Source organism: Symphalangus syndactylus, chromosome 13, assembly GCF_028878055.3.
Source record: "Symphalangus syndactylus isolate Jambi chromosome 13, NHGRI_mSymSyn1-v2.1_pri, whole genome shotgun sequence".
Lineage (NCBI taxonomy): Eukaryota > Metazoa > Chordata > Mammalia > Primates > Hylobatidae > Symphalangus > Symphalangus syndactylus.
This window is the reverse complement of record NC_072435.2, coordinates 47096355-47120743: the sequence shown is the minus strand read 5'-3', so window position 1 is coordinate 47120743 and position 24389 is coordinate 47096355. Positions and strand designations below refer to the sequence as shown.

The 24389-nt window shown below is 39.4% G+C and overlaps 2 protein-coding genes and 1 pseudogene across 2 annotated transcripts; all 3 read left to right on the top strand.

Moving 5' to 3' along the window:
• Window positions 1-257: 257 nt before the first annotated feature.
• LOC129460217 (uncharacterized) lies at window positions 258-2551 on the top strand (annotated as a pseudogene).
• A 9033-nt stretch (window positions 2552-11584) lies between these two features.
• Window positions 11585-17339, top strand: LOC129460216 (zinc finger protein 430-like). The gene is given in 4 exon segments (XM_063614912.1): window positions 11585-11644; window positions 12763-12889; window positions 16189-16420; window positions 16422-17339. Coding segments are annotated over 4 exon segments (1059 nt in total). The 3' UTR covers window positions 17062-17339.
• LOC134731309 (zinc finger protein 679-like) lies at window positions 17163-18320 on the top strand. Its single transcript, XM_063614911.1, has 2 exons — window positions 17163-17172; window positions 17813-18320. The coding sequence occupies exons 1-2, from the start codon at window positions 17163-17165 to the stop codon at window positions 18058-18060; spliced, it is 258 nt and encodes an 85-aa protein (XP_063470981.1). The 3' UTR covers window positions 18061-18320.
• The last annotated feature ends 6069 nt before the right edge of the window (window positions 18321-24389 follow it).

Genomic DNA, 24389 nt, shown 5'->3' with positions numbered 1-24389 from the left:
TATGTTCTCCAATTTAAAACTTTTAATTAAAAAGTAAACTTTATTTGGGGAAGACAGAAAAGATCACACAGAAGGCTGTCACTTCACACTTGGAAGGTTGCACAGAGGCCGGGCAGAGGAGCTCCTCACATCCCAGATTGGGAGGCAGCTGGTCAGAGGCGGTCCTCACTTCCCAGACAGGGTGGGGGCGAATAGAGGCGCTCCTCACTTCCCAGACAGGGCGGGGGCCGGCAGAGGTGCTCCTCACATCCCAGACAATGCCAGGGCCGGGCAGAGGCACTCCCCACTTCGCAGACGAGGTGGCAGCTGCGCAGAGGCCCTCCTCACTTCCTAGACAGGGCAGCGGCCAGGCAGAGGCACTCTTCACTTCCCAGATGGGGTGGCAGCTGGGCAGAGGCGCTCCTCACCTCCCAGATGGTCGGCAGCTGGGCAGAGGCGCTTCTCACTTCCCAGTCAGGGCTGCCTCCAGGCAGAGATGCTCCTCACATCCCAGTCAGGGAGGTGTCCAGGCTGAGGTGCTCCTCACTTCCTACAAGGCAGCGGCCAGGCAGAGGCTCTCCCCACTTCCCAGATGGGGCAGCAGCTGGGCAGAGGCACTCCTCACTTCCCAGACAGTGGGCAGCGGGCAGAGGTACTTGTCACTTCCCAGTCAGGGCTGTGGCCAGGCCAAGGTGCTCCTCACTTCCCAGACAGGGCAGAAGCTGGGCAGAAGTGCTCCTCACATACCAGTCAGTTGGCGGCCAGGCTCAGGCACTCCTCACTTCCCAGATGGGGCAGCCAGGCAGATGAGCTCCTCACATCCCAGACAGTGGGTGGCCAGGAAGAGGCGCTCCTCACTTCCCAGATGGGGCGGTGGCCAGGAAGAGGCGCTCCTCACTTCCCAGATGGGGCGGTGACCAGGCAGAGGCACTCCTCACTTCCCAGAATGCATATGTTTTTATGGTGAAATAATTTATATTTCTTTGGGTATATACCCATGTTGTGGGATTTTTAAGGAATCAGAGAGACCGATGGGATTCAGGAGGATATTTATAATTATTTAGGTGCACTGGCCCAGTCAGATTAACATCCAAAGGACTGAGCCCTGAACAAAGAGTTAAGTTACCTTTTAAGCATTTCATGGAGATGGAGTGGGGGGAGATCTGTGCAGGAGGAAGCATACTACAGAAGTGAGAAACAGAGACAATTATTCAGCTGAGACATGCATTACATCATTTCTTACTTTTCAAGGAAAAACATGTTTGCAACTTGAGTGTATCTGTCTAGTGACCTTGCAGCTACACAGCTAGGGAAACAAGGTCTTCACAATGCCTTGGAAGGGAGGAGAGAGAAAGCTCACTAGCCACAGAAAAACAGGCAGTTAGTTTTTAAAAGACTCCAGCTCTTTCACTTTCTCAGAGGGAGTTAGGTTTTCTTACATACAACTGAGTTTGTGCTTACACACTTTAGTTTATTTCAATTCCTGTTCCATTCCCCTTTTTGGTGCTTTTTATAACAGAGGTGTTAATAGGAAGCACTACTATTTGCCACCTTTTCATGGAGATGAGCTTCTTCTTCTATCGGCAGTGGTTGATATCTAGTAAATACCACCAACTGCACGATAGTGTGTCAGGCCACTATTGCCTCCACAGTTGACTGAATACTCCTAATAAACAGGGGTAAAAGGCAAGGGAGGATGAGGCAGATGCCAAGAATAAGTAAGAACCCATTAATAAGGGTTTTGAATCCTTGAAAGGCTGAGAACCATCCTCCAAACAAGGAATCCAGGGACCAATTGAACCGAGTCTGAACTGGAACATGGGCCAACTCGCACATTGTAGCTGTGATTTCCATGAGAGCTCAACCATTATCATTGATTTCTAGGCAACCGTTGGTTCAATTAAATTTTCCACATACTCCTCCTTCCAATGCTGAGAGGTAATCTAAAGCCAATCTATTTTGATACATAACGTTCCTCATTTGTGTTGCTTGTATTGCCAATAAATCTAGTGCCCTTGATGTTTTATTGGTTATGATTTCAAGGACTGCCTGCAACCTTATGATGTGGTTGAGCATATAGATGGGGGTGTGGTACCCCCATGACCCATCTTGCACCCAGGTAGCCATCCCATAGAATTTAATGATTCTTTCAGTAGGCCATTCATTATCTTTCCAGTCTCCTATGGCCACGTCCTTTTTGATATTTGTGTCTGTTTTTGTGATTATGCTTTTTCTAGTTCTTTTATTTTCATCATAAACTGGATATCCTAAGAGTTCCTCTTTTAGTATAGGCAGAAATGATAACAACATTAGTGTATGTAATAGAAACATGCTTACACTACACATGGGCATGGCAAACCTTCCTCTGGGTATAGACATTTGAAGCATTTGCAGTAATAACATAACAACAGAACAATCAGTATTGACAGGATTATAACTAGGCTTATAAATTGTATCCACATTTACTTAGCCAGAGATGCTCCTCTTAGCTTCAGCTGTGCGTAGACTAGTCAGCTTCCAGGATGTGACTAGAGTAGAGCTCGCAGGATCCTCAAGCTTCAGCCACTCGTAGACTGACCAGCCTCCAGTATGGTCAGAGCAGGGTGGTTGTCCTTCTTACTGGTAGTTGGGTTTCACCATAGGACCATTCGGGTGCGGCAATCTGGGTCTTGTTGGCTAATCCACTGATCGTCATTGAGAGTTACTGCTGCCACTGGCTTTAGTCGGCTATGGCGAATCGAAGGTGTGACACCTGCAACTTTCACAGTAGTGAGACTAGACATGATTACAATATAGGGCCCATCCCATAAGGGTACCAGGGTTGTTGGATTCCACCTTTAACCCAGAGAGATTCTCCCAGCTTATGTGGATGCACTGGGTCTGTTAGACTTATAGGTATCCTTGCCTTTACCCAGCCTTGCACCTCCTGCATTGCCACTCCCAAAGCCTGCATCTGTGTTCTAAGGGTTAGCTCTCCTAAATCTTTTAAATCCCCTCTAATTTGATTAATGATTGGGTGGGGGTGGCCTTCCAAACAATATTTCATAGGGCGAATACCCAGTTTTTTTCTAGGTGTACACCTGATCTGGAGGAAGACCACGGGCAAGACCTGATCCCATCATAAGTGAGTTTCCTGGAAAAACTATTTTAGTAGCTATTTGAGTGTCCAGTTTATCCATTCCATCTTTTCTGAACTCTGTGGTCGGTAAGCTGTGTGCAGTTTCCATTTGATCTTTAAAAGTTGAGTCATCTGTTCTACTACTTCTGCCACAAATGCTGCACCATTGTCTGATCCTAGTGTTAAAGGCTATCCAAACCTTGGTATATGTCTTTTAGTAGCAGCTTTGTCACCTTTCATGCCTTTTCAGTTCTGTTAGGGAAGGCCTCAACCCACCTCGAGAAGGTGCAAACAGACACTAGCATATACCAGTAACTTCCTGCTTGAGGCAACTCGGTAAAGTCTACAAGCAGGTTCTCACAAGGCACAGCTCCCATTTCCTGAATTCCTGGGGGTTGAGTGGGTTCTTATTTTGGATTATTCAGGGCACAGGATAGACATTGTTCACAAACAGCACAGGTGATTGCAGAGATCTATGGCACATAGAAGTGTCAACCTATCAAAATCTCTAGGGCCATCCTTCCAGTGTGTGTTCCTTGATGGATCTGCTTCACAAACCTAGGGGCTATTATCTCTGGGATGGCTAGCCTCCCATCAGAGAACAGCCACCATCCACCTTTAATATATTTCCCTATTTCCTGCCTAAACCAAGCTTTTTCACTTGAAGAATAATTGCGTACCTCTGGCAAAGGGGGCTCTGTAAGGAGAGGCATTGCTAGAGTTCTTTTTACAGGTAAAGCCATGCTCATTGCTGCCCGCCTAGCCTCTGGGTCTGCCTTTCTGTTGCCCTGAACCTTATAGCTTTTCCCAATTTGGTGTCCTCTGCAATGAATGACAGCCACTTTCTCTGGAGCCCATATGGCTTCTAATAATTGTAAAATGTCCTTTTAATTTTTTATTTCTTTTTTCTCATAGTCTAAATTCCTCTCTCTTTGTATATCACCCCATGGGTGTGCAGAGTTGCAAAAGCATATTTTGAGCAGTATATATATTTACTTTCTTCCCCTTGGCCAATAAAAGTGCTCTGGTTAATGTTATTAATTCAGCCTTCCTAGTAGAAGTCCCAGAAGGTAAGGCTTGAGCCTTGACCACCGAGTGTTGGGTCACTACTGCATACCCTGCATATCACACCCCATGTGTTATGAAACTGCTACCATCAGTGAAGTATTCAACATCTGGGCTCTCCAAGGGCGTATCCCCTGGATCTTCCTAGCTCGAGAAAACTTTGTCCACTCTATTTATGCAACAGTGGGGAAGGTCCTGCCAGCAGTGAGGCAACCCACCGTCCTTCAAAGCAGGCTCCTCCACAGGCAGCAGGGTAGCTGGGTTCAAGAAACTTACAGTCTGTAGTGCTATCTGGAAATTTTACACAGAAGAGTTTGACACTTTAGCATTCTAGAGTTGGACAGGCAACGATGTTCTCTTTGCTCCATTAAGGTGACTACAGTGTGTGGCACCTGAATTATTAACTTCTGACCTAGGGCTAACTTGTTGGCATCTTCTATAAGGGTTGTGGTAGCTGCCAATGCCCTGAGGCAGTGGGGCCAACCTAAGGCCACCAAGTCCAGTCTTTTGGATAAATATGGTACCAACCAATGCCAAGAGCCCAACAACTGAGTTAAGACTCCAACTGCCATTCCCCTTTGTTCATCCACATACAAAAAGAAGGGCTTTTTACATCTGGCAACCCTAGTGCTGGGGCCTGGATGAGAGCTTCCTTTATACCCTTGAAGGCCTTTTCCTTTTCCATTTCCCATAGGAGGGGCTGTCTTTCCCCAACTTTGGTAGCCTCATATAAGGGCCTTGCTATAAGGGAGAAGTTTGGAATCCAGATTTGGCAGAATCCTGCCATGCCTAGAAATTCCCTGCTGCCTTGTAACTGGGGGTGATAATGCACATACAGCCTCCTTGCATGCACTTCCAAGCCTGCGCTGGCCTTGGGATACCATGAATCCTAGATATCCAACTTCTCAAAAACAGACTTATGCCTTGTCTTTGGACACTTTACAGTCAGCTTCACGTAGCAGGTGAAGAAACCTCTCTGTTCCTCGGAAGCATTTCTCCCTCGTGGCGGCAGTGAATAACAAGTCATCAATATGTTATAATAGCACACAATTGTCACTAGGTGGCAAAAAAGCCTCGAGATCTGTAGCCAAGGCCTTCTCAAAAATGGTAGGAGAATTCTCAAACCCTTGCGGCAGCCTTGTCCAGGTATATTGTGATTTCCCCCACTGGATAGCAAATATAGGCTGACTTTGAGGAGAAAGCCTCAAACAAAAGAAGGCATCCTTTAAGTCCAGACATGTGAACCAAGTGGCATCAGCAGGAATCTGTCCCAGCATTGTATATGGGTTGGGCACTATGGCATGAATAGTGACAGCAGCTTTGTTTACTGCCCAGAGATCCTGCACTGGCCTATATTCCCCATTTGGTTTGCACACAGGTAACAGAGGAATATTCCATGAGGACTTGCATTTTGCTATAATCCCATGCATATAAAGCCAATTTAGATGCTTTGTTATTCTATCAATTGCCTCTCAGCGTAGTGGGTATTGATGGACTTGTACTGGGGCAGCATGAGGGTTAAGCTCTATTACCATCGGGGGTCTGTTTAGAGCAAGTCCAGGGGGGTTGTCCTCAGCCCCCACATATTACCCACATATTACCCCGCATTACCTGCATATTGTGTAGGTCTGGCTCTGGCAGCCTCCTGTACACAGTTCTTAGAGCCGCCATTCCTCAGCCCTTGGGGCAATTAGAGTCAATACCATTGCCTTTGGCTTCCCTATCCCCGGGTCATATTCCTGTTAGGTGTAAAGGAAATTTGTGCCTGCAGCTTCTGGAGTAAGTCCCTTCCTAACAAGGGCACTGGGCAATTTGGCATATATAGAAACTCGTGCTGCACCTCCTGTTCTCCAATAACACATCTCCTGGATTTGCAAAAATGTCTCTTTTCTTTGGCCCTGGAAGCCCCTACGATAGTAGCACAGTTCTTTTTAGGGGGGCTAATTGCGTGAGTTACCACAGAGAAATCAGCACCAGTATTCACCAAAAAATCCATTAACCACTCCCCACTTCCATAGAGACCATAGGCTCCCCAAGGCCTGAAAAGATGGAACCCGGCCTGTCTCAGTCCTCAAAATTCTTGGCTGCTGCTAAGCCGATCAGATCGGGAGCTGCCTTTGAGGTGCCATGACTAGCAACCGAATGCCGCACTCAGGTGTTAGACCATTGACCATCATTTCCATCCTTTTCCTATTCAGGGCACTCATCTTTCCAGTGGCCCATTTGCCTGCACCTTGCACATTGGTTCCTGTCCAGCTGGGTCTGGCTTTCTTCTCCCAGTCTTGTTTGCTTCCTTCCTCGGCCTCTGCTTTGGCCGTGCCTTCTAGCAAATCCAGGGTTACTTTCTGCTAGTGCAGCAGCTATAAACTGAGCTGTCTCCTTGTTCCTATTTGTTTGTTATTTCTTCCTTTCTCCCCTCCTCTTCCTCCCAGTTTATGTATACTTTGTTTGCTATTTCCATGAGTTCACTAATATTTTCCCCAGCAAAGCCTTCCAGCTTCTGAAGCTTTTGTCTTATGTCTCCCTGTGCTTGCCTGACAAAGGTCATATTTGTCATATTTTGGTTTTCAGGAGCCTCTGGAATAATTGGAGTGTACAGCCCATATGCCTCACAAAACCTTTCATTGAATGCACTTAGGCTTTTGGTGCACTTCTGATATTTTACTCATATTCATTGCCTTCCTTCCTCCTGCTTTTATCCCATTCAGGAGTGCCTTTCTATATAGCTGCAGCCATTCCAAGTCCCTTGCCTCATTTGGATCCCAGTTAGGGTCCTCATTTGGGTATTGCTCCTCGGCAAACTGGCATGGGTTAGGGGTGGCTTCTGGGGCTTCTTTTTCTAACCAGCTGAGAGCTGCCTGATTAACTCTCCTATGCTTCTCTGTATGAAATAAAGTTAGCAAAAATTGTTGACAATCCGGCCAGGTTGGATTGTGTGTCATAATAATAGAATTCACCAAATCAATGAGAGCCTGAGGCTGTTCTGTATAGGAAGGGGTGTGCTGTTTCCAATTTAAGAGATCAGTAGTGGAGAAAGGCTGATGAACATAATGCCTAGGACCGCCTTGTATCTGCCCCTGGTCATCATGAACTTGTGTCCTGGTCTCTCGAAGTGGCATCTGCAAAGCCCATGGTTGGCCAGAGCAGAGGTGCCTAGCTGCATCACCCTCTCCATCTTCCTTGTTTTTTTCTAATGGGGGCTTCTGTTCCTCTTGGTGGGGAGACTGAGCCTCACTTTCCTCCGAGCCCGACTTTCCAGATGCTCCGAACTCTGCCTCCTGCCTATTCTTGCCATAAACAGGCAGACTGGCACATATGGGGGGCAGACATTCCCTTTCCTCAGGTGGGGTCCAAAGAACTGGTTTCAGCTGAGGCTTTGAGGATTCCTTTTCCTCAGAGATGCTAGGGACTTTAGGTTCCTCTGCTTCTTTTGGTTGGGCTGCCCCGAGCCACTAATGCCTTGCAATATCCTAGGCAGGGCTGTAGCCACTTGGGGTGAGTTTGTGCCACATTGAGCCAAGAGTCTACATAGGTAAACTGGCCTGGGTATCCTGGTTGTCCTCCAACTCCAGTGACCACCTTAAACACATGGCCAATTAATTTCCTGTCTATTGTACCTTCAGAGGGCCACTCCACATTGAAAGCAGGCCTATCTATCTCATAGTATGTCCTTAATTTTTGAGCATCAAGTTCGATCCTATAATCATCTCTAAATCCTTTTTTTTTTTAATTATTTATCATGCATTCCAAAGGAGTCAATTTCAATGCTTTTCCTCCCATTTCCTCCCTTGAGGCCCACTTTTGCTCTCACTTTCACTCTCAGATCCACCAGACCGGGTCCTATTACAGGAGTTTTGGACAATGCTTAGCCAGGAACATGCCTTCCCCTGTCACGGCCTGCTGCAGCTGTGGAGCTGGTCTATCAGCCCTATGCAGTGTCCTAGGTCTGATTTCCCCTGCTCTTACCTTGGAGCACACAGCCCGCGCTAAGGGTTCTGTGCCTCCCCACATCACCCCCCGTGTTGGCCTCTCTGAAGAGTCTCTTTCACACACCTCCCCTGCCCCAGGACTCCTCATCAGATGAAACAAACCTCTGTTATGTCCCAGGTGGCTTCACATGCACCCACACACTCCCAGTTGTGGTGGCAAGCCATTCTTGCCACCCTGCCAGCAAGCTCTACTTTGCTGCACTTGCTGTTCTATTGGCCCCTTTCCTTCCTTTTTCCAGTTCCTGTCTCCAGATCCAGTGAACCACTTTCGCTTTGTTGGTGGGGACACAAGTTTCATCCAAATTCACAAGCCACTCCTGCTGCCCCCAACCACTCTGGGTTGGATTAGTGGTCATTCCCCAGGAGGTGATGAAGCTCCCCTTCATCCTTATGGGATGGGCTTCCCTGCCTTGGGCCCTTGCTCCTTACCACAGCTCCTGAAGTGCTGGTATCATCCTGCAGCCCCATCCTCAGTTTTGTTGTGCTGCTGGGCAGAGTGCTGGGATGCAGGAAGAGCTGGTTTCCATCTGGGTGAAGCTCCCCAACAGTGCGCTTTTGATGCCAGGTCTCCCCTGGCCCCAGGGCTCTAGTCCCACAGGCAAAGGAGACAGTAAATCTGTCATCTGCAATCTCAGGCAAGTTCCTAGAAAATGTTGTGGGATTTTTAAGGAATCAGAGAGACCCGTTGGTCTCTCTGATTCCTTAAAAGCATTTCATGAGTTGGGGGAGATCTGTGCAGGGGGAAGCATACTACAGAAGTGAGAAAAAGAGAGTTATTCAATGTAGACATGAATTACATCACCCAATTAAGAGGTTGCTGGGTAAAATGGTAATTCTGTTTTTAGTTCTATTAGGAATTGCCATTCTGCTTTTCACAATAGTTGAAATAATTTATACTCCCACCAGCAGTGTATAAGCGTTCTCTCTTCTCTGAAACCTTGCCAGTATCTGCTATTAACTTTTGTGTTTGAGGCAGTCTCACTCTGTTGCCCAGACTGGAGTGCAGTGGCAAAATCTTTGCTCACTGCAACCTCCACCTCATGGGTTCAAGTGATTCTCATGCCTCAGCCTCCCGAGTAGATGAAACTACAGATTTACACCACCATGCCCCACTAATTCTTGTATTTTTAATAGAGATAAACTTTCACTATGTTGGCCAGGCTGGTCTTGAACTCCTGACCTCAAGTAATTCACCTGCCTCAGCCTCCCAAAGTGCTGGGATTACAGGCATGAGCCACCCCACCTAACCTGTTATTGACTTTTTAACAACACCTTTCTGACTGGTGTGAGATGGTATCTCATTGCAGGCTTTTTTTTTTTTTTTTTTTTTTTTTGCATTTCTCTAATGTGATGAACATTTTTTTATTTTTATTTTTGAGACAGAGTCTCACTCTGTCACCCAGGGTGGAGTGCAGTGGCATGATCTCAGTTTACTGCAAACTCTGCCCCTGGGTTCAAGTGATTCTCCTGCCTCAGCCTCCTGAGTAGCTAGGATTACAGGCACCTGGTACTGCACCCGGCTAATTTTTTATTTTTGTATTTTTAGTAGGGATGGGGTTTCACCCATCTTGGCCAGGCTGGTCTTGGACTCCTGACCTCGTGATCCACTCACCTTCACCTCCCAAAGTGCTGGGATTACAGGTGTGAGCCACCATTCCCAGCTGTGATGAATATTTTAAAAATATTTTTGTTAGTCACATATTTGTGTTTTGAAAAGCATCTCTTCATGTTTTTTTGCCTCCTTTTTAATGAGGTAGTATATTGTTTTCTTGTAAAGTTGTTTAAGTCTCTTTTTTTTTTTTTTGAGAGGAATTCTCACCCTGTCACCCAGGCTGAAATGAAATGGTGTGGTCTCAGTTCACTGCAACCTCCGACTCCTGGATTCAAGTGATTCTCCTGCCTCAGCTTCCTGAGTAGCTGGGACTACAGGCGTGTGCCACCACACCTGGCTAATTTTTGTACTTTTAGCAGAGACATGGTTTCACTATGTTGACCACGCTGGTCTTGAACTTCTGACCTCATGATCCACCCACCTCAGCCTCCTAAAGTGTTGGGATTATAGGCGTGAGTCACCAAGCCTGGCATAAGTTTCTTAATTCTGGATATTAAATCTCTGTAAGAAGAATAGTTTGCATTTTTTTTTTAATTTTGTAGATTGTCTGGTTAGTCTTTTGATATTTTCCTTTGCTGTGAAAAAGCTTTTTAGTTTAATTAGGTTCAGTTAGTCAATTTTTGCTTTTGTTGCAATTGCTTTTGGTATCTTTATCATATAATCTTTGCTAGTTTCTATGCCTAGAATGGTATTTTCTATGTGGTTTATCTTGCAGGGTTTTTTTTAAGTTTTGCATTTAAGTCTTTAATTCATCTTGAGTTGATTTTTATATATGGTGTAAGGAAGGGGACCAGTTTCAATCTTGTATACAGTGCTAGCTAGTTATTACAGCACCATTTATTAAATAGGAAATTCTTTTTACATTCCTCTTGTCAGTTTTGTCAAAGATCAGATGGCTGGAGGTGTGTGGCATTATTTCTGGGCTCTCTATTCTGTTGCATTGTTCTATGAGTCTGTTTTTTTTTCTTTTTTTCTTTTTACCAGTATAATTTGCTTTGGTTACTGTAGTGTAGTTCAAAGAGGAGCAATGCAATGCTTCCAGCATCATTCTTCTTCTTTTTTTTTTTCTAGACAGAGTCTCATTCTGTTGCCCAAACTGGAGCACAGTGGTGTGATTTTGGCTCACTGCAACCTCCACCTCCCAGGTTCAAGCAATTCTCCTGCCTCAGCCTCCCGAGTAGTTGGGACTACAGGCACGTGTCACCATGCCTAGCTAATTTTGTATTTTTAGTAGAGACAGGGTTTCACCTGAAGACAGAAATAAAGAAACATATTTTTATATTCATGGAGCAGCTCATTGTTCCTGAATCTCTGCTGTTATAAAGGACAGAAATGGGTGGGCTTTTTCTGCAGGTCTTAGTTCTTTTTTCTGTGGGTGTGAGGCTAGCAGGTAAACAGGTGGTGCTGACAACTTTAAAGGAATTTTTTCAAGATGCAGGTGTAACTTCTCCAGAGAATGACATCTGAAAAGCATTTCCAAAGAAGACGAAAGAGGAAAAATGGCTTTTTTTTTTTTTCAGCCAAACATGTGTCGGATGAAGAGCTGTGTCCACTCTGCCTCCTGGAGTGCCATGCATTTAGTCCTTGCAAACCTTTACTTCTCTACTTGTGTTTCTTTTCCCCTAATGAATTTTTTTTAGCTACTTTTAAAAATTCTTGTGATAGTCAAGGGTCTCTGCAAAATATTTCTCTCCTATATCCCAGAGTCTTCTCTACACTCTCTAAATCATGACTTCTTATACGCCATGCAGAATTCTTACCATGAATTTATAATCTGCACTATTAAAAATGTTCCCTTTGTTGCTGCTGAAATGGGAAAACATGGATATTCAAGATTCCTATTGGGGGAAAGCTGGGGTCCTTAGTAAAATTAGAGAACATGTAATGCTGAGGCTTCATCTGTGTTCTCCATTAACTCTATGCAGAACAGGACTAAGAAAATGCTGATTTAAACAGGATGGTGTTTATTACCCAGAAAGTTCTGAAAAAAAATTATTGAGAGATACCTACTTTCTAGGGTGCTAAAGAAAGACTACTTTAAATTGTTACTAAAAGTGACAGAACATAAAAGATATCTGCATCTTGAACTCTGCATAAAACTGATTTTTCTGTGTGGTTAAATTCAGACTATACTTTTTGAGGGGCAATATCTCAGCAGTGGTGATGTGTTCTTCTGTGTGCATCAGCACATCATAAAAATCGATCCTAGTGCAGTTGATTTTACAATTTACTTAAAGAGCTCCCTGAAATATTTATTTCACTATAGAGTTAATTATTTTTCTCTTTATTATTAAGTATCTTTGTGTGGCTAAAGAAGAGCTGTGCATAAACCATCACATTTAATGTGGCAGCTGCCTTTCTTTCTTAGGTTTTCTTTACAAATATCTGTTTTTGAAGAATGAAGACTCTTGTCTTTGTTTCCAGGCCAGAAAAATTGGGTAAAACACAGGGTCTTTCACTTACTAGATGTTTGATAAAATATTCTTTTTCGGCCAAATGCATTGGCATTACTAGTGAGCTTGTTAGAAATTCAGAAACTCAGACTTTATTCCAGATCTTCTGGAAAAAAATCTGCACAAGATCTTCAGTTTATTGTACATATTAAAACTGGAGAGGTGCCTTCTAACTCAGCATGTCTTTTTTGTCTGAAAAATATACACAACTCATTCTTTAGGACGCAAATATAGCACTAAAAATGTACATGTTTGTGTTTATGCCTTTAGTTTTATACTTTATTATTCATAAAAGTATCATATATGCCCTGGTATTGTGGGTCTTATACCATTATCTTCTCTCAGAGTTAGAGAATACATTAGAGAATATTTCTGTGTTGAAAATTGTTGGATAATTTTAGTCATTCCTATAAGTCAGAACAAATTTTCTTTACTCTCTCATTTAACCATAATTCAAATGATAAATTTTGCCTATGGACACTTGTAAATGTGTGTGTGTGTGTGTGTGCGCGCGCACGCACACGCACACAAGCTTGTGTTTTTCAGGGGCCGTTGACATTTAGGGATGTGGCCATCAAATTCTCTCTGGAGGAGTGGCAATGCCTGGACACTGCTCAGCAGGATTTGTATAGGAAAGTGATGTTAGAGAACTACAGAAAACTGGTGTTCTTGGGTGAGAATAACTTTAATACACAATTCCTTATATACCCTAAAAGTTTCATTTCTCTATTTTGTAGAATAATTTTTGGTAATTTATGCTTTGCGTACAGGAATTTCTGATCTTTTTTTTTCAAAAAATCTTGAGAAATCTCCGTAGAAAAAAATTTCTTCAAGATGTTTTATCTTGGCCTGAACATTTTACTTTCCCAAGCTGATCTGTATCCTTCACTCCAGAGTAGTGGTAATTTCAAAAATTTCGTAGTATAAAATATTATTGCCCATATGTTAAAATCTATTTGCCAGCACTTATTTTTGATTCATGAGTACTGGGTAGTGAAATTAAGAAGGTACAAATTTAAAATATTTTCTAAATGTTAAGAACTTTCTGTTATTAAATAGCAGTTTGGGATTAATTTTCTAGAATATTCTATTACATCCTCTTTACTAAGCATGGTACTAGGTTGGTAATTAAAGAATATGAGCAAGATTCATATTATTTATTTTTAATAAAGCAGGTATTGGTTTCTCTAAGCTGATCTGATCACCTGTCAGGAGCAAGGAAAAGATCCCCGGAATATGAAGTGACACGGTATGGTAGCCACACTCCCAGGTAGGTGAGACTAAATGAAACGTTGACATAGATGAAAGGTTGGAAGATTTAAAAAAAAAAAAAAAAAAGCCAGTCTCTACAGTGTGATTTGGAAAGCTCTGTTCCAAAGCAAATAGTTTCTGGGAAGCCGGAGTTGTGTGTGTTTTGTTTTGTTTTGTTTTTCTCACATAGGGTCATCTTCTGTCTTATGCTTTTAAATTCTCTAAGGATTCTACTTTCCCTTCATTGATCTTCCTTCAAGGTTCACAGAGAGAGCCAAAATCCTCTTCATGGCATATAAGAGACTGCACAATCTGACTGCTTTTCCACTGTTCTGGGGGACACACAAATATCTGCATGATTTTGAGAAACTTTACGTTAAACTAGTATTTTAGTTATCTTTTTGCATTATGTCTAAAATGTGTGAGAGTACTGGTCTCTGTTCTGTTGGTTTTTATGTTACTTTTCTGCACATTCCCTCCTGTTTTTATTACTATATTCTTGAAATATAGTTTGAAATTATGAAGTATGATGTCCCTCTGCTTTGTTCTTTTTCCTCAAGATTGCTTTGGCTATTCAAAGTTTATTGTAGTTTGTTGTAAATTTCAAAATTGTAGTTTCATTACTGTAAAAAAATTTCACTGGAATTTTGATGGGAATTGTGCTGAATCTATAGATTAGAGAATATGATACTTTAAGAATATTCTTTCCATAAATATGAAATATTTTAAAATTTGTGTCTTCTCTAATTTCATTTATTGATTTATAGCTTTCATTGTTAGGATTTTTTACCTCTTGGGTTATATTTGTTCTCGGAAATTTAGTATTTTAATTATATTTTTAAAAAGATTGTTTTCTTGGCCAGTACCGTGTCTGAGACCTGTAATTCCAGCACTTTGGGAGGCTGAGGCGGGTGGATCACTTGAGTTCAAGAGTTTGAGACCTGTCTGTCCAATATGATGAAACCCCATCTCTACTGAAAGTATAAAAAATTAGTCTGGTGTGGCAGTGGGCACCTGTAATCCCAGCTACTCAGGAGGCTGAACAAGCAGAATCACTTGAATCCAAGAAGCGGAGGTTGCAGTGAGCTGAGATCATATTATTACACTCCAGCCTGGGCCACAGAGCAAGACTCTGTCTCAAAAAAAAAAAAGAAATTAGTAAAATATTTTTATTTCTACTGTATCCAATAGCTTGTTTTAAGTGTATAGAACAATAACTTATACTTTTATGTTAATTTTATATTTTGTTAATTTACTGAGTGTATTTATTAGACAAATTTCAATGTACTGTCTATGGTTTTTTATTTATAAGATTATATATTCCTCAAACAGCAACTATTTGTCTTCAATTTCAATGGCTTTTAAAAATGTTTTTTATTCATTATTCTGCCACACACTTCCAGTGCTGTGTTAAAATAGAAGCATTGATAATGGACACAATCGTTTTTTATATTGGTGTCCATGAATTTGAAAAAGCAAACAACTCCTTACGTTTTCATAAACTGATTTCAGGGGTAAAGATCTTTTTTTGAGTCCCCAGGGTTCTGGGATGCCCTCTGGGTTTGTAGTGGAGTTGGGTTGTAACTTGGTCACCAGGCTGCTGGGTCTGCTCTAGGGTCCACATTTAGATGGCTTGTTACAAGGGGCTTGGGTAGTTGTAATTCCCATTTGTTTTCTTTTTCCTTTCTTTCTTTTTTTTTCTTTTTTTTTCTGAGATGGGAGTCTTGCTCTGTCTCTCTCCAGGCTGGAGTGCAGGCTGGAGTTGCTCGCCTCACTGCAACCTCTGCCTCCCAGGTTCAAACAATTCTCCTATCTCAGCCTCCCAAGTAGCTGGGACTACAGGTGTGTGCCACCATGTCCAGCTAATTTTTGTATTTTTAGTTGAGATGGGGTTTCACCGTGTTGGCCAGGATAATCTCGATCTCTTGACTCGTGATCCACCCGCCTTGGCTTCCCAAGGTGCTGGGATTACATGCGTGAGCCACCGTGCCTGACCCGTATTCATCTTTTTTCTTAATACTCAGTAATCACTTGCCACCCCTGTTTTCTTTCAGTGGTACTGCAGCCTCTTTACTGCGTTAACATTTACCTTTGGTCTCAGCAGACTCAAACTGTCATTCCAAAGTATACTACCATTTCTTTCAGCACTATATGTCATGAGAGACAGAAACCAGTGTCTAGAAAGGCCCCTACAAGAAAGTAATAAAGATTTATGAGCCAGTATTTTACCTGTCTTTTTTAAAAAAAATTAAAGTTGGCAATTTACCTTTTTTTTTTTTTTTGAGATGTAGTCTTTCTCTGTTCCCCAGGCTGGACTGCAATGGCACGATCTTGGCTCACTGCTACCTCAGCCTCCCGAGTAGCTGAGATTACAGGTTGAGCCACCATGCCCAGCTGGGAATTTACTTCTAAAGGCGTTATGTTATATTGGGGAGTAGGAATAGCCATATTGGGTAAATGTAACAAACTTTTGTTTTTCCCTTCTATGTAGCTTTGTGCTCACCTGGGGCACTTCACGCACTTAACTCATTTATAATTTTTTCTCAGATGTATTTTGGTTAGTATGTTTTTGTTACATATATATGACTGTAAAAAAATTAGGGCCTTTGGTATTTTGCTATGCTCTCTTCTGTAGTTTGTATAATATTATAGTTTAGATTTGTAATCTATATTTATCTGAGTCTAGTAAGTGGAGTAATTTGTTATTTTTATTTCTTTCAGTTGTATGTTCTCATTTTGCCCAAGACCTTTGGCCAGGGCTGAGCATTAAAGATTCTTTTCAAAAAGTGATACTGAGAGAATGTGGAAAATGTGGACATAAGGATTTACACTTAAGAAAAGGCTGTGAAAGTGTGAATGAATGTAATGTGCCCAAAGAAGGTTATAATGAACTAAGCCAGTATTTGACAACTACCCAGAGCAAAAGATTTCAATGTGATAAATATATGAAAGTCTCATAAATTTTTAAATTCAAACAGAAATATGATCAGGTATACTGGAAAGAGACCTTTCAAATGTAAAAAATGTGGCAAATCATTTTGCATGCTTTTACACTTAAGTCAACATAAAAAAATTCATATTAGAGAGAATTCTTACCAATGTGAAGAATGTGGCAAAGCCTTTAAATGGTTCTCAACCCTTACTAGACACAGGAGAGTTCATACTGGAGAGAAACCCTACAAATATGAGGAATGTGGCAAAGCTTTTAATCAGGACTCAAACCTTACTACACATAAGAGAATTCATACTGGACAAAAACCCTACAAATGTGAAGAATGTGGCAAAGCTTTCTACCAATTCTCATACCTTACTAGGCATAAGCTAATTCATACTGGAGAGAGACCCTACAAATGTGAAGAATGTGGCAAAGCTTTTAACCGATCTTCAACCCTTACTATACATAAGATAATTCATACTGGAGAAAAACTCTACAAATGTGAAGAATGTGGCAAAGCCTTTAGTGTATTCTCAACACTTACTAAACATAAAATAATTCATACTGAAGAGAAACACTACAAATGTGAAGAATGTGGCAAAGCCTTCTACCGATTCTCATGCCTTACTAGGCATAAGCTAATTCATACGGGAGAGTAACCCTACAAATGTGAAGGACGTGGCAAAGCTTTTAACAAGTCTTCAACACTTACAATACATAAGATAATTCATACTGGAGAAAAACTCTACAAATGAGAAGAATGTGGCAAAGCTTTTAAGCATTCCCCACGCCCTACCACACATAAGAGAATTCATACTGGACAGAAACCCTACAAATGTGAAGAACGTTACAAAGCCTTTAGTATATTTTCAATCCTTACTAAACATAAGAGAATTCATACTGAAGAGAAACCTTACAAATGTGAAGAATGTGGCAAAGCTTTTAACCAATCTTCCAACCCTTACTATATATAAGATAATTTATACTGGAGAAAAATCCTACAAATGTGAAGAATGTGGCAAAGCTGTTTTTTTTTTTTTTTTTTTTTTTTGAGATGGAGTCTCGCTGTCACCCAGACTGGACTGCAGTGGTGCAATCTTGGCTCACTGTCAGCTCTGCCTTCTGGGTTCAAGCCATTCTCCTGCTTCAGCCTCCTGAGTAGCTTGGACTACAGGCTGCCACCACCATGCCCAGCTAATTTTTTGTATTATTAGTAAAGATGGGGTTTCACCATGTTAGCCAGGATGGTCTCGATCTTCTGACCTCGTGATCTGCCTGCCTTGGCCTCCCAAAATGCTGGGGTTACAGGCGTGAGCCACTGCACCCAGCCAAATGTGGCAAAGCTTTTAAGTGGTCCTCACACCTTAGTAGACATAAGGTAATTCATACTGGAATTCATACTGAAGAGAGGGTCTACAAATGTGAAGAATGTGGCAAAGGCCTTTACTGGTCCTATTCCCTTACTAAAGAATGTGGCAAAGCTTTTCACCAGTACTCAAACCTTATTGAACAAAATAATTCATTCAGGAGAGAAACCCTACACATGTGAAGAATGTGACAAAGCCTTTAACCAGTCCTCAATTCTTAATAAACATAAGAAAATTCATACTGGAGAGAAACCCTATGAGTGTGAAAAATATGGCAAAGGCTTTAACTAGTCCTCAGTTCTTAACACTTAAGATAATTCATAAGATAAGATGATTCATAAGATAATTCATACTGGAGAGAAACTCTACGAACCAGAAAGATGTGATAATGCTTTTGACAACACCTCAAACTTTTCTACAACCATAAAAGAAATCATATTGGTGAGAAATCCTAGAAATGTGAAGAATGTGATGAAGTCTTTAAATGGTTGTCGTACTTGATTATAGGTAATATAATTCATAGTGGAAAAAATTCCTACAAGTGAGAACAATGTGGCAAAATTTTTAACTAATACTCACACCTTATTGCACAGAAATGCATTCATATTTGAGAAAAATTCTACAAATATAGACTGTGAAAAAGACATTAATATCTGCTCACATCTTACTCAACACCAGAGAGTTCATGCTTAATAAAGGCATGATAACTGCAATTACTGTCAAAAGACCTTTCAGAAAATCTTATTCTTTAAAGTGAAGAAGAGGATTTATATTGAAGATGAACATTACACATGTAAAGAGGGTTGAAGTACCTTTACTTGTATCAGATCTTATTGTCCACATTTTGTACTAGAGGAAAACTCTGAAGGAGTTGCTCAAACTTTGTTCAACATCAGGAAATTTATATTGAAGAATTGTCTTGCAAATGTAATAAATTTAGGAAAACAAATTTTCAAAAACTATAGCTTAGAAAACACCAGAGTTTATATTACAATATATCCTTGAAAATGCAGTAAAAATGAAAAAAAATTAATCCTAATTTAAGTCTACATAAATATAAGAGAATTTATAGTAGAAATATATAAGGAACTGACACTTTGGATATTTTACTAAATCAGAGTTCTGAGTATAGAAAATAATCTAAAACTAAAGTTGGTATAAAAATTATTTGTATATAACTCTAAGAGGAGTAAAAGTTTTTTGCAGAGTAATAACTACATTCAAAGTATACTTTATTTCTTGAAAAAATTACAGAATTTTTGAAAGCAAATGATGTCATTCAACTCTCATTATTTTCTGCTGTTTTCATTCTTATTCACTTGTGAAAGCTTGTGATCATTTGTTGCTGCATCAAAGGTATGAGAGATTCTTTTCCATTAGGTGGGCATTATTTATGATCTTTTCTATGGACAAGTAAGGACATTAGAATGTAAGATGCATGAAGAAAATCTAAGTGGAGAGGTTCTTTGTGGTTAACTTATACTATTGAGTGATGCACGAGGTAGGTGTTAAGAGTAATATCCTTTTGCATTATGAGAAAACTAGTAGTATATTATTCATATATTGTGCTAATTGTACTTTTATGTAATAAAATGCAGTACATTTTAAAAATTTTAGATTATGTGTGAAGTTAATAGTTTCACCATTTTTAACATGTTAAATACTATTGTGCATTCAACGAAGAATTATTGTGCCACAAAGATTAACCTTTTCCACTTTGCCCAAAAGTATAGGTAAAAGATGTTAACAATATACTATTTGGTAACATAATGGACTAACATCTTTAGTCATCTATTTTGCCAGTGGCTTTAAATTGCAAATAAGTTAAAGAATATTGTTCCTGTGGGTTAAATTTTTATTCTTATTTTAATCATTTAAATTTGTTTTTCTTAATTTTCTAGTTTGCAGGCATAGAGATGTTCATAGTAGTCAAACTAGAAAATTTTAAGAAAATAAATAAACTCCTGGATACACACAACTTTCCAAGATTGAACCAGGAAGAAACAGAAGTCTTGAACAGGGCAAAAATGTATAAAATATATAAGATGAAATTGAATTAGTAATAAAAAACCTACCAACCATAAAAGCCCTGGATTATATAAAATCACAACAAAATTTTACTTCATATACAAAGATGAGCTCGTACTACTACTGAATGTACTCCAAAAAATCAAGATGGAATTCCACCCTAACTCATTTTATAAAATCAATATTATCTTGACACCAAAATCTAGTGAAGGCACAACAAAAAAAGGAAACTACAGGCCAATATTTTTGGTAAACATTGAAACATCCTCCATAAAATACTAGCAAACTGAGTTCATAAGCAAATCAAAACGTTTTGCCACAATCACATGAGCTTAATTCCACCTATGCAAAGATATTTCATCATATACAAGTCAATAAGTGCAATTCACCATGTACAGATAATTTAAAAATTATACAATTAACACAATAGACACAGAAAATGCACTCAAGGAAATCCAATATTCATTCATGAAAATATTCTCAACAAAGAAACCATTGACAAAACATACCTCAAAATAGCAAGAGCCATGTATTAAAAATCCTCAGCCAACATTATACTGAAAAGGCAATAGCTGCATGCATTCTCTATTAGAATAAAAATAAGACAAAAATATCCACTTTAACACTCCTATTCAACATAATTTTAGAAGTCCTAGTTAGAACAATCTGAGAAAATAAAGAAATTAAAAGCATCTAAATAGAAAAAAAGAAATTAAATTATCTTCACTGATAATACAATGCTCTACCTAGAAAACCTTAAAGATTTCCAGAAGTATTTTAATTTTAAAATATGAATTATAACTTAAATACCTTCATTTTAATGCATTTTTTGGTTAATATTATGGCTGATTGACAACTTAAGTTTTAAGAAAATTTTTTGGATCAAGGCCATTAATTGTTACCATAATTTAGACAAAATAGCAATGAAAATCAACGTTGATTAGTGAAACAGCTATGATGTAGCCCCTGGTAACCATTTCTCTCCCACTCAACATGAAAGCACCATCTTTGTGTCATCTCTTCCAGTTCCAAGAAAGAGGCTTCTGATCAAAATGATCAGCATACAATTTTGTAAAATTTAACTCTTTTAGTCTGAAAGTTATCCATTACCAGAAAAGTTGATCTTTTGATATATATTATTTTATTCTATTCTATTTAAATTATTCAGAAAAGCTAAACTGCCAAAGCATGGATTTAACTTTTTCAAAAATTAAAAATGCTTAAGGAACATTTTTTGTAGAAGCTAATACTAAAAACAATTTTAGATTTTTAGAGTACATTTCTCAAATACTTCAAGTTACCTTCCTCTGGCAGTAGATATGTATTTTTCTATATTGCTATAATAGAGCTTTGGCTGTCCTTTGTGGCCAAACCTATCATTTCTATTCTATTTTTTTTTGCAGTATTATGTGATGCATTTTACATTTTAAAAGTTGTAGTCCATGCAATGTAATTTTTAAACAATTGAAAAACCTTTTTCCATGTTACACTCTCTGCTTAATCAGCAGTAACTTTATTTTCACTCTTCAAAGGCATTTTTAACTGCCTGAAATGCAGAGGCAGTTCAAATGAGTTTGCTGAGCTGGTCCTCTCCAGTGTCAGTTTATTCACATTCACACAGGTGATCTTCTGGTGTAAGAAGGTGCACTTCAACAGCATTATCACAGGATTGTGGAACAGATGTAATAGAATAAAAGAGGAATCACTGCCTTCCAGGAAAAGGAGTTAATCTTATTTATTCTGTGTATGTGGGTATATGGTGGTTGTAAGGTTGAGAATAAACACTGAAGTTACAGAGAACAGTTTACATGAGTAGTGCAGTGCAGTGCAGGTCCTATGCAATCTTCTTGTTTGTCAAACATACCCTGAATGGTTTTGTCAAGTATTCTGTTTCTGTATCCATCACTTATTCTATTCTGATAATTATTTTCTACTTCATTAGTTTAAATATTCAGTCAACATCATCCAAAGTCCTGTCCTTGATGCTTAAGTGCTCAGATATAAAATATTATTGATAAAAAGATGGTTTTATTTGTTCATTTTACTACAGAGAATTTGATGCCAGTAAACTTTAGTTCCTTGAAGCTTTGAAAACATGCTTTAGTTTTTATTTAGTTTGGAAAGCTAAACTTGGTCAAAAGTAAATATAACAATAAATGAATATAAATCATTTTGGAAGTTAATTCAAACTACTATGTAGGATATTAAATTTGACAGATATATTTGTGTCACAATAGTTTTTATTTTTTTTTGGTGAGATGGGGATTTACTCTTGTTGCCCAGGCTGGAGTGCAATGGCACGATCTTGGCTCACCGCATCCTCCGCCTCTCAGGTTCAAGCAATTCTCCTGCCTCAGCCTCCCGAGTAGCTGGGATTACAGGCATGTGCCACCACGCCCAGATAATTTTGTATTTTTAGTACAGATGGGGTCTCACCGTGTTGCCCAAGCTGATCTTGAACTCCTCACCTCAGGTGATATGCCTGCCTCTGCCTCCCAAAGTGCTGGGATTACAGGTGTGAGCCACTGTGCCTGGCAGAATTTTTTTAAAAATTTGAATACATAAAGTGTAATAAAGCTGAAACTTGAAAAATATACAGGCTTTTACAATCCTTTAAATTTTTAATTTAGCAGTTTGGGCTGTGTTTAAAATGTAGATGTTGACATATCACAAAAAATAATGTTAACGCAGAATACAAAACAAAGCACGATAGTGTCGATGACTGTTGTGAGACCTCAGTTCTTAGTTTCAAAAATTTAAACAAGAGACACAATGAAGACGCAACATAGAGGGATTTATTGCAAAGCAGAAATACTATTTTAAAAATTAGGTGCACAATAGCCCCAAGAGAGAAGGGATTCAGGGTGGGCTGCTTATAAGAATGAGACAGGAAAGATTGGAACTAGAGAGACTCCATTTATGGGAGTCTTAGACAATTATTTACAAAGAGGTGGAAAGTGGTGTTATTAGTAGGCATGTTCTGAGCAGTGGCTGTACATGCTTATGTGTCACATATCTCATTAGCATCTTAAATCTCCACTCATGTGTGTGTTTTTTACTATTATAATGAGTAAAAGGTCAGAGGACAAGTAAAATCAAAATGTGCATGTTCTTTACAGGAGAGTTTCCCTACTGAAGAGAGCTGTGCTTCAGTGAGCTGAAATACAGTGCAAATGCTGGGGCTTGTTGTGTTGCCAATATGCTGTCACCATGCAATCGCCATGCCTGCTGCATGTCCCGAGGACATGGTGAGTTTCTTGGCGACCTAGCCTCCCTCAATAGTACTTGTCTTAGTTTATTTTCAATTATCAACTCTGAGAGTAAGATTTAGCTGTTATGTCAATACTGTCAAAAGTGGGAAAATGAAATTTTTAAAATCACACATTTGAGCTTGATTTGGGTCACTAGCTGTGTACCCAGGAAAAATTATTTTACGTCCCTGGAGCATCAGTCAATATGTATGCATTGGTGAATGTTTTTGTTTTTGGTGTAGGTTATTGTTTGTTTACATTTTAAAAGATATTTTTTCCTAATTTATGCTGATGTTAAGCTACACAAAACTTACCAAGAGCTCTATTTTACTACATTTTTCAACCAAAAGGTTAAGTACTTAAATATTGAAAGTGGCATTCTGGATTATCCTTTTGCATGTGATGGAGTCTGCATTTATCAGACTACATTGCAGTTTTTCCTTATGTGGTGCAAGGTTATAAAAATGCCATCCAGTTGGTTTCTTAGGTAATAGTAGAATGTGTTTTTTCAGACAGTAGCATGAGATTTCTTGACATGCTACCTTTAGACATAATGAGAGAAAATGAATAGATGTGTATAAATTTGTCTTTATTTATAAGGTCATTAGAGGCTAAGTCATGGCAACACGTGTAATTCAATCCAAATATTTTTGTGTAAAAGTTTGTTGAGCCACAGCCATCTGTATATGTGACACTAATTTGGTAACAGCTTCTTTATACTAAGCCAGAATTCATTTTACCTGGTGGTTTTGTTTTAAATATGTGAGTTGTATTATATAACATTTAATTAAGTATATAAATTTAGTTCAGAGGTTACAGAAAGAAAAGTACAGGCACACTAAAAATGAATTGGAATCTGGCAGCTGACACTGATTAACAGGTTGAGCAAATTTGACTAGACGTAAATTCCTGTAAAAAATACTGAAAGACAGAATGTTAACTAAAAATATCTTCAACAACGTAATAGACTTATGAGATTTGAAAAAAGAAGTGGATTTGTGTACCATCATCAATATTAGATTAAATTAGAAAATTGTGAACACATCATACAAAAAATAAAACTAGTAAACTATCCTCAGACTTCATCTGATTAAAACAAAACTTCTGGGTATTTGAAAGCATCAAATTATTGATGAGAAATATCTATTTTGAACAGATCCTTGATCTTTTATACATATTACTACTCAGTAAAACCTAATACAGCTTTGATTTCTGAAATATTTGTGAATGTCTATCACTGTAGTGAAAAATCAAGAAATTTAAATCTACTGTCTAAATTTTGATGAAAATATTGTTATTTTAATTGAATACCAGTATTCATATAGTATGGCAAACCACCCA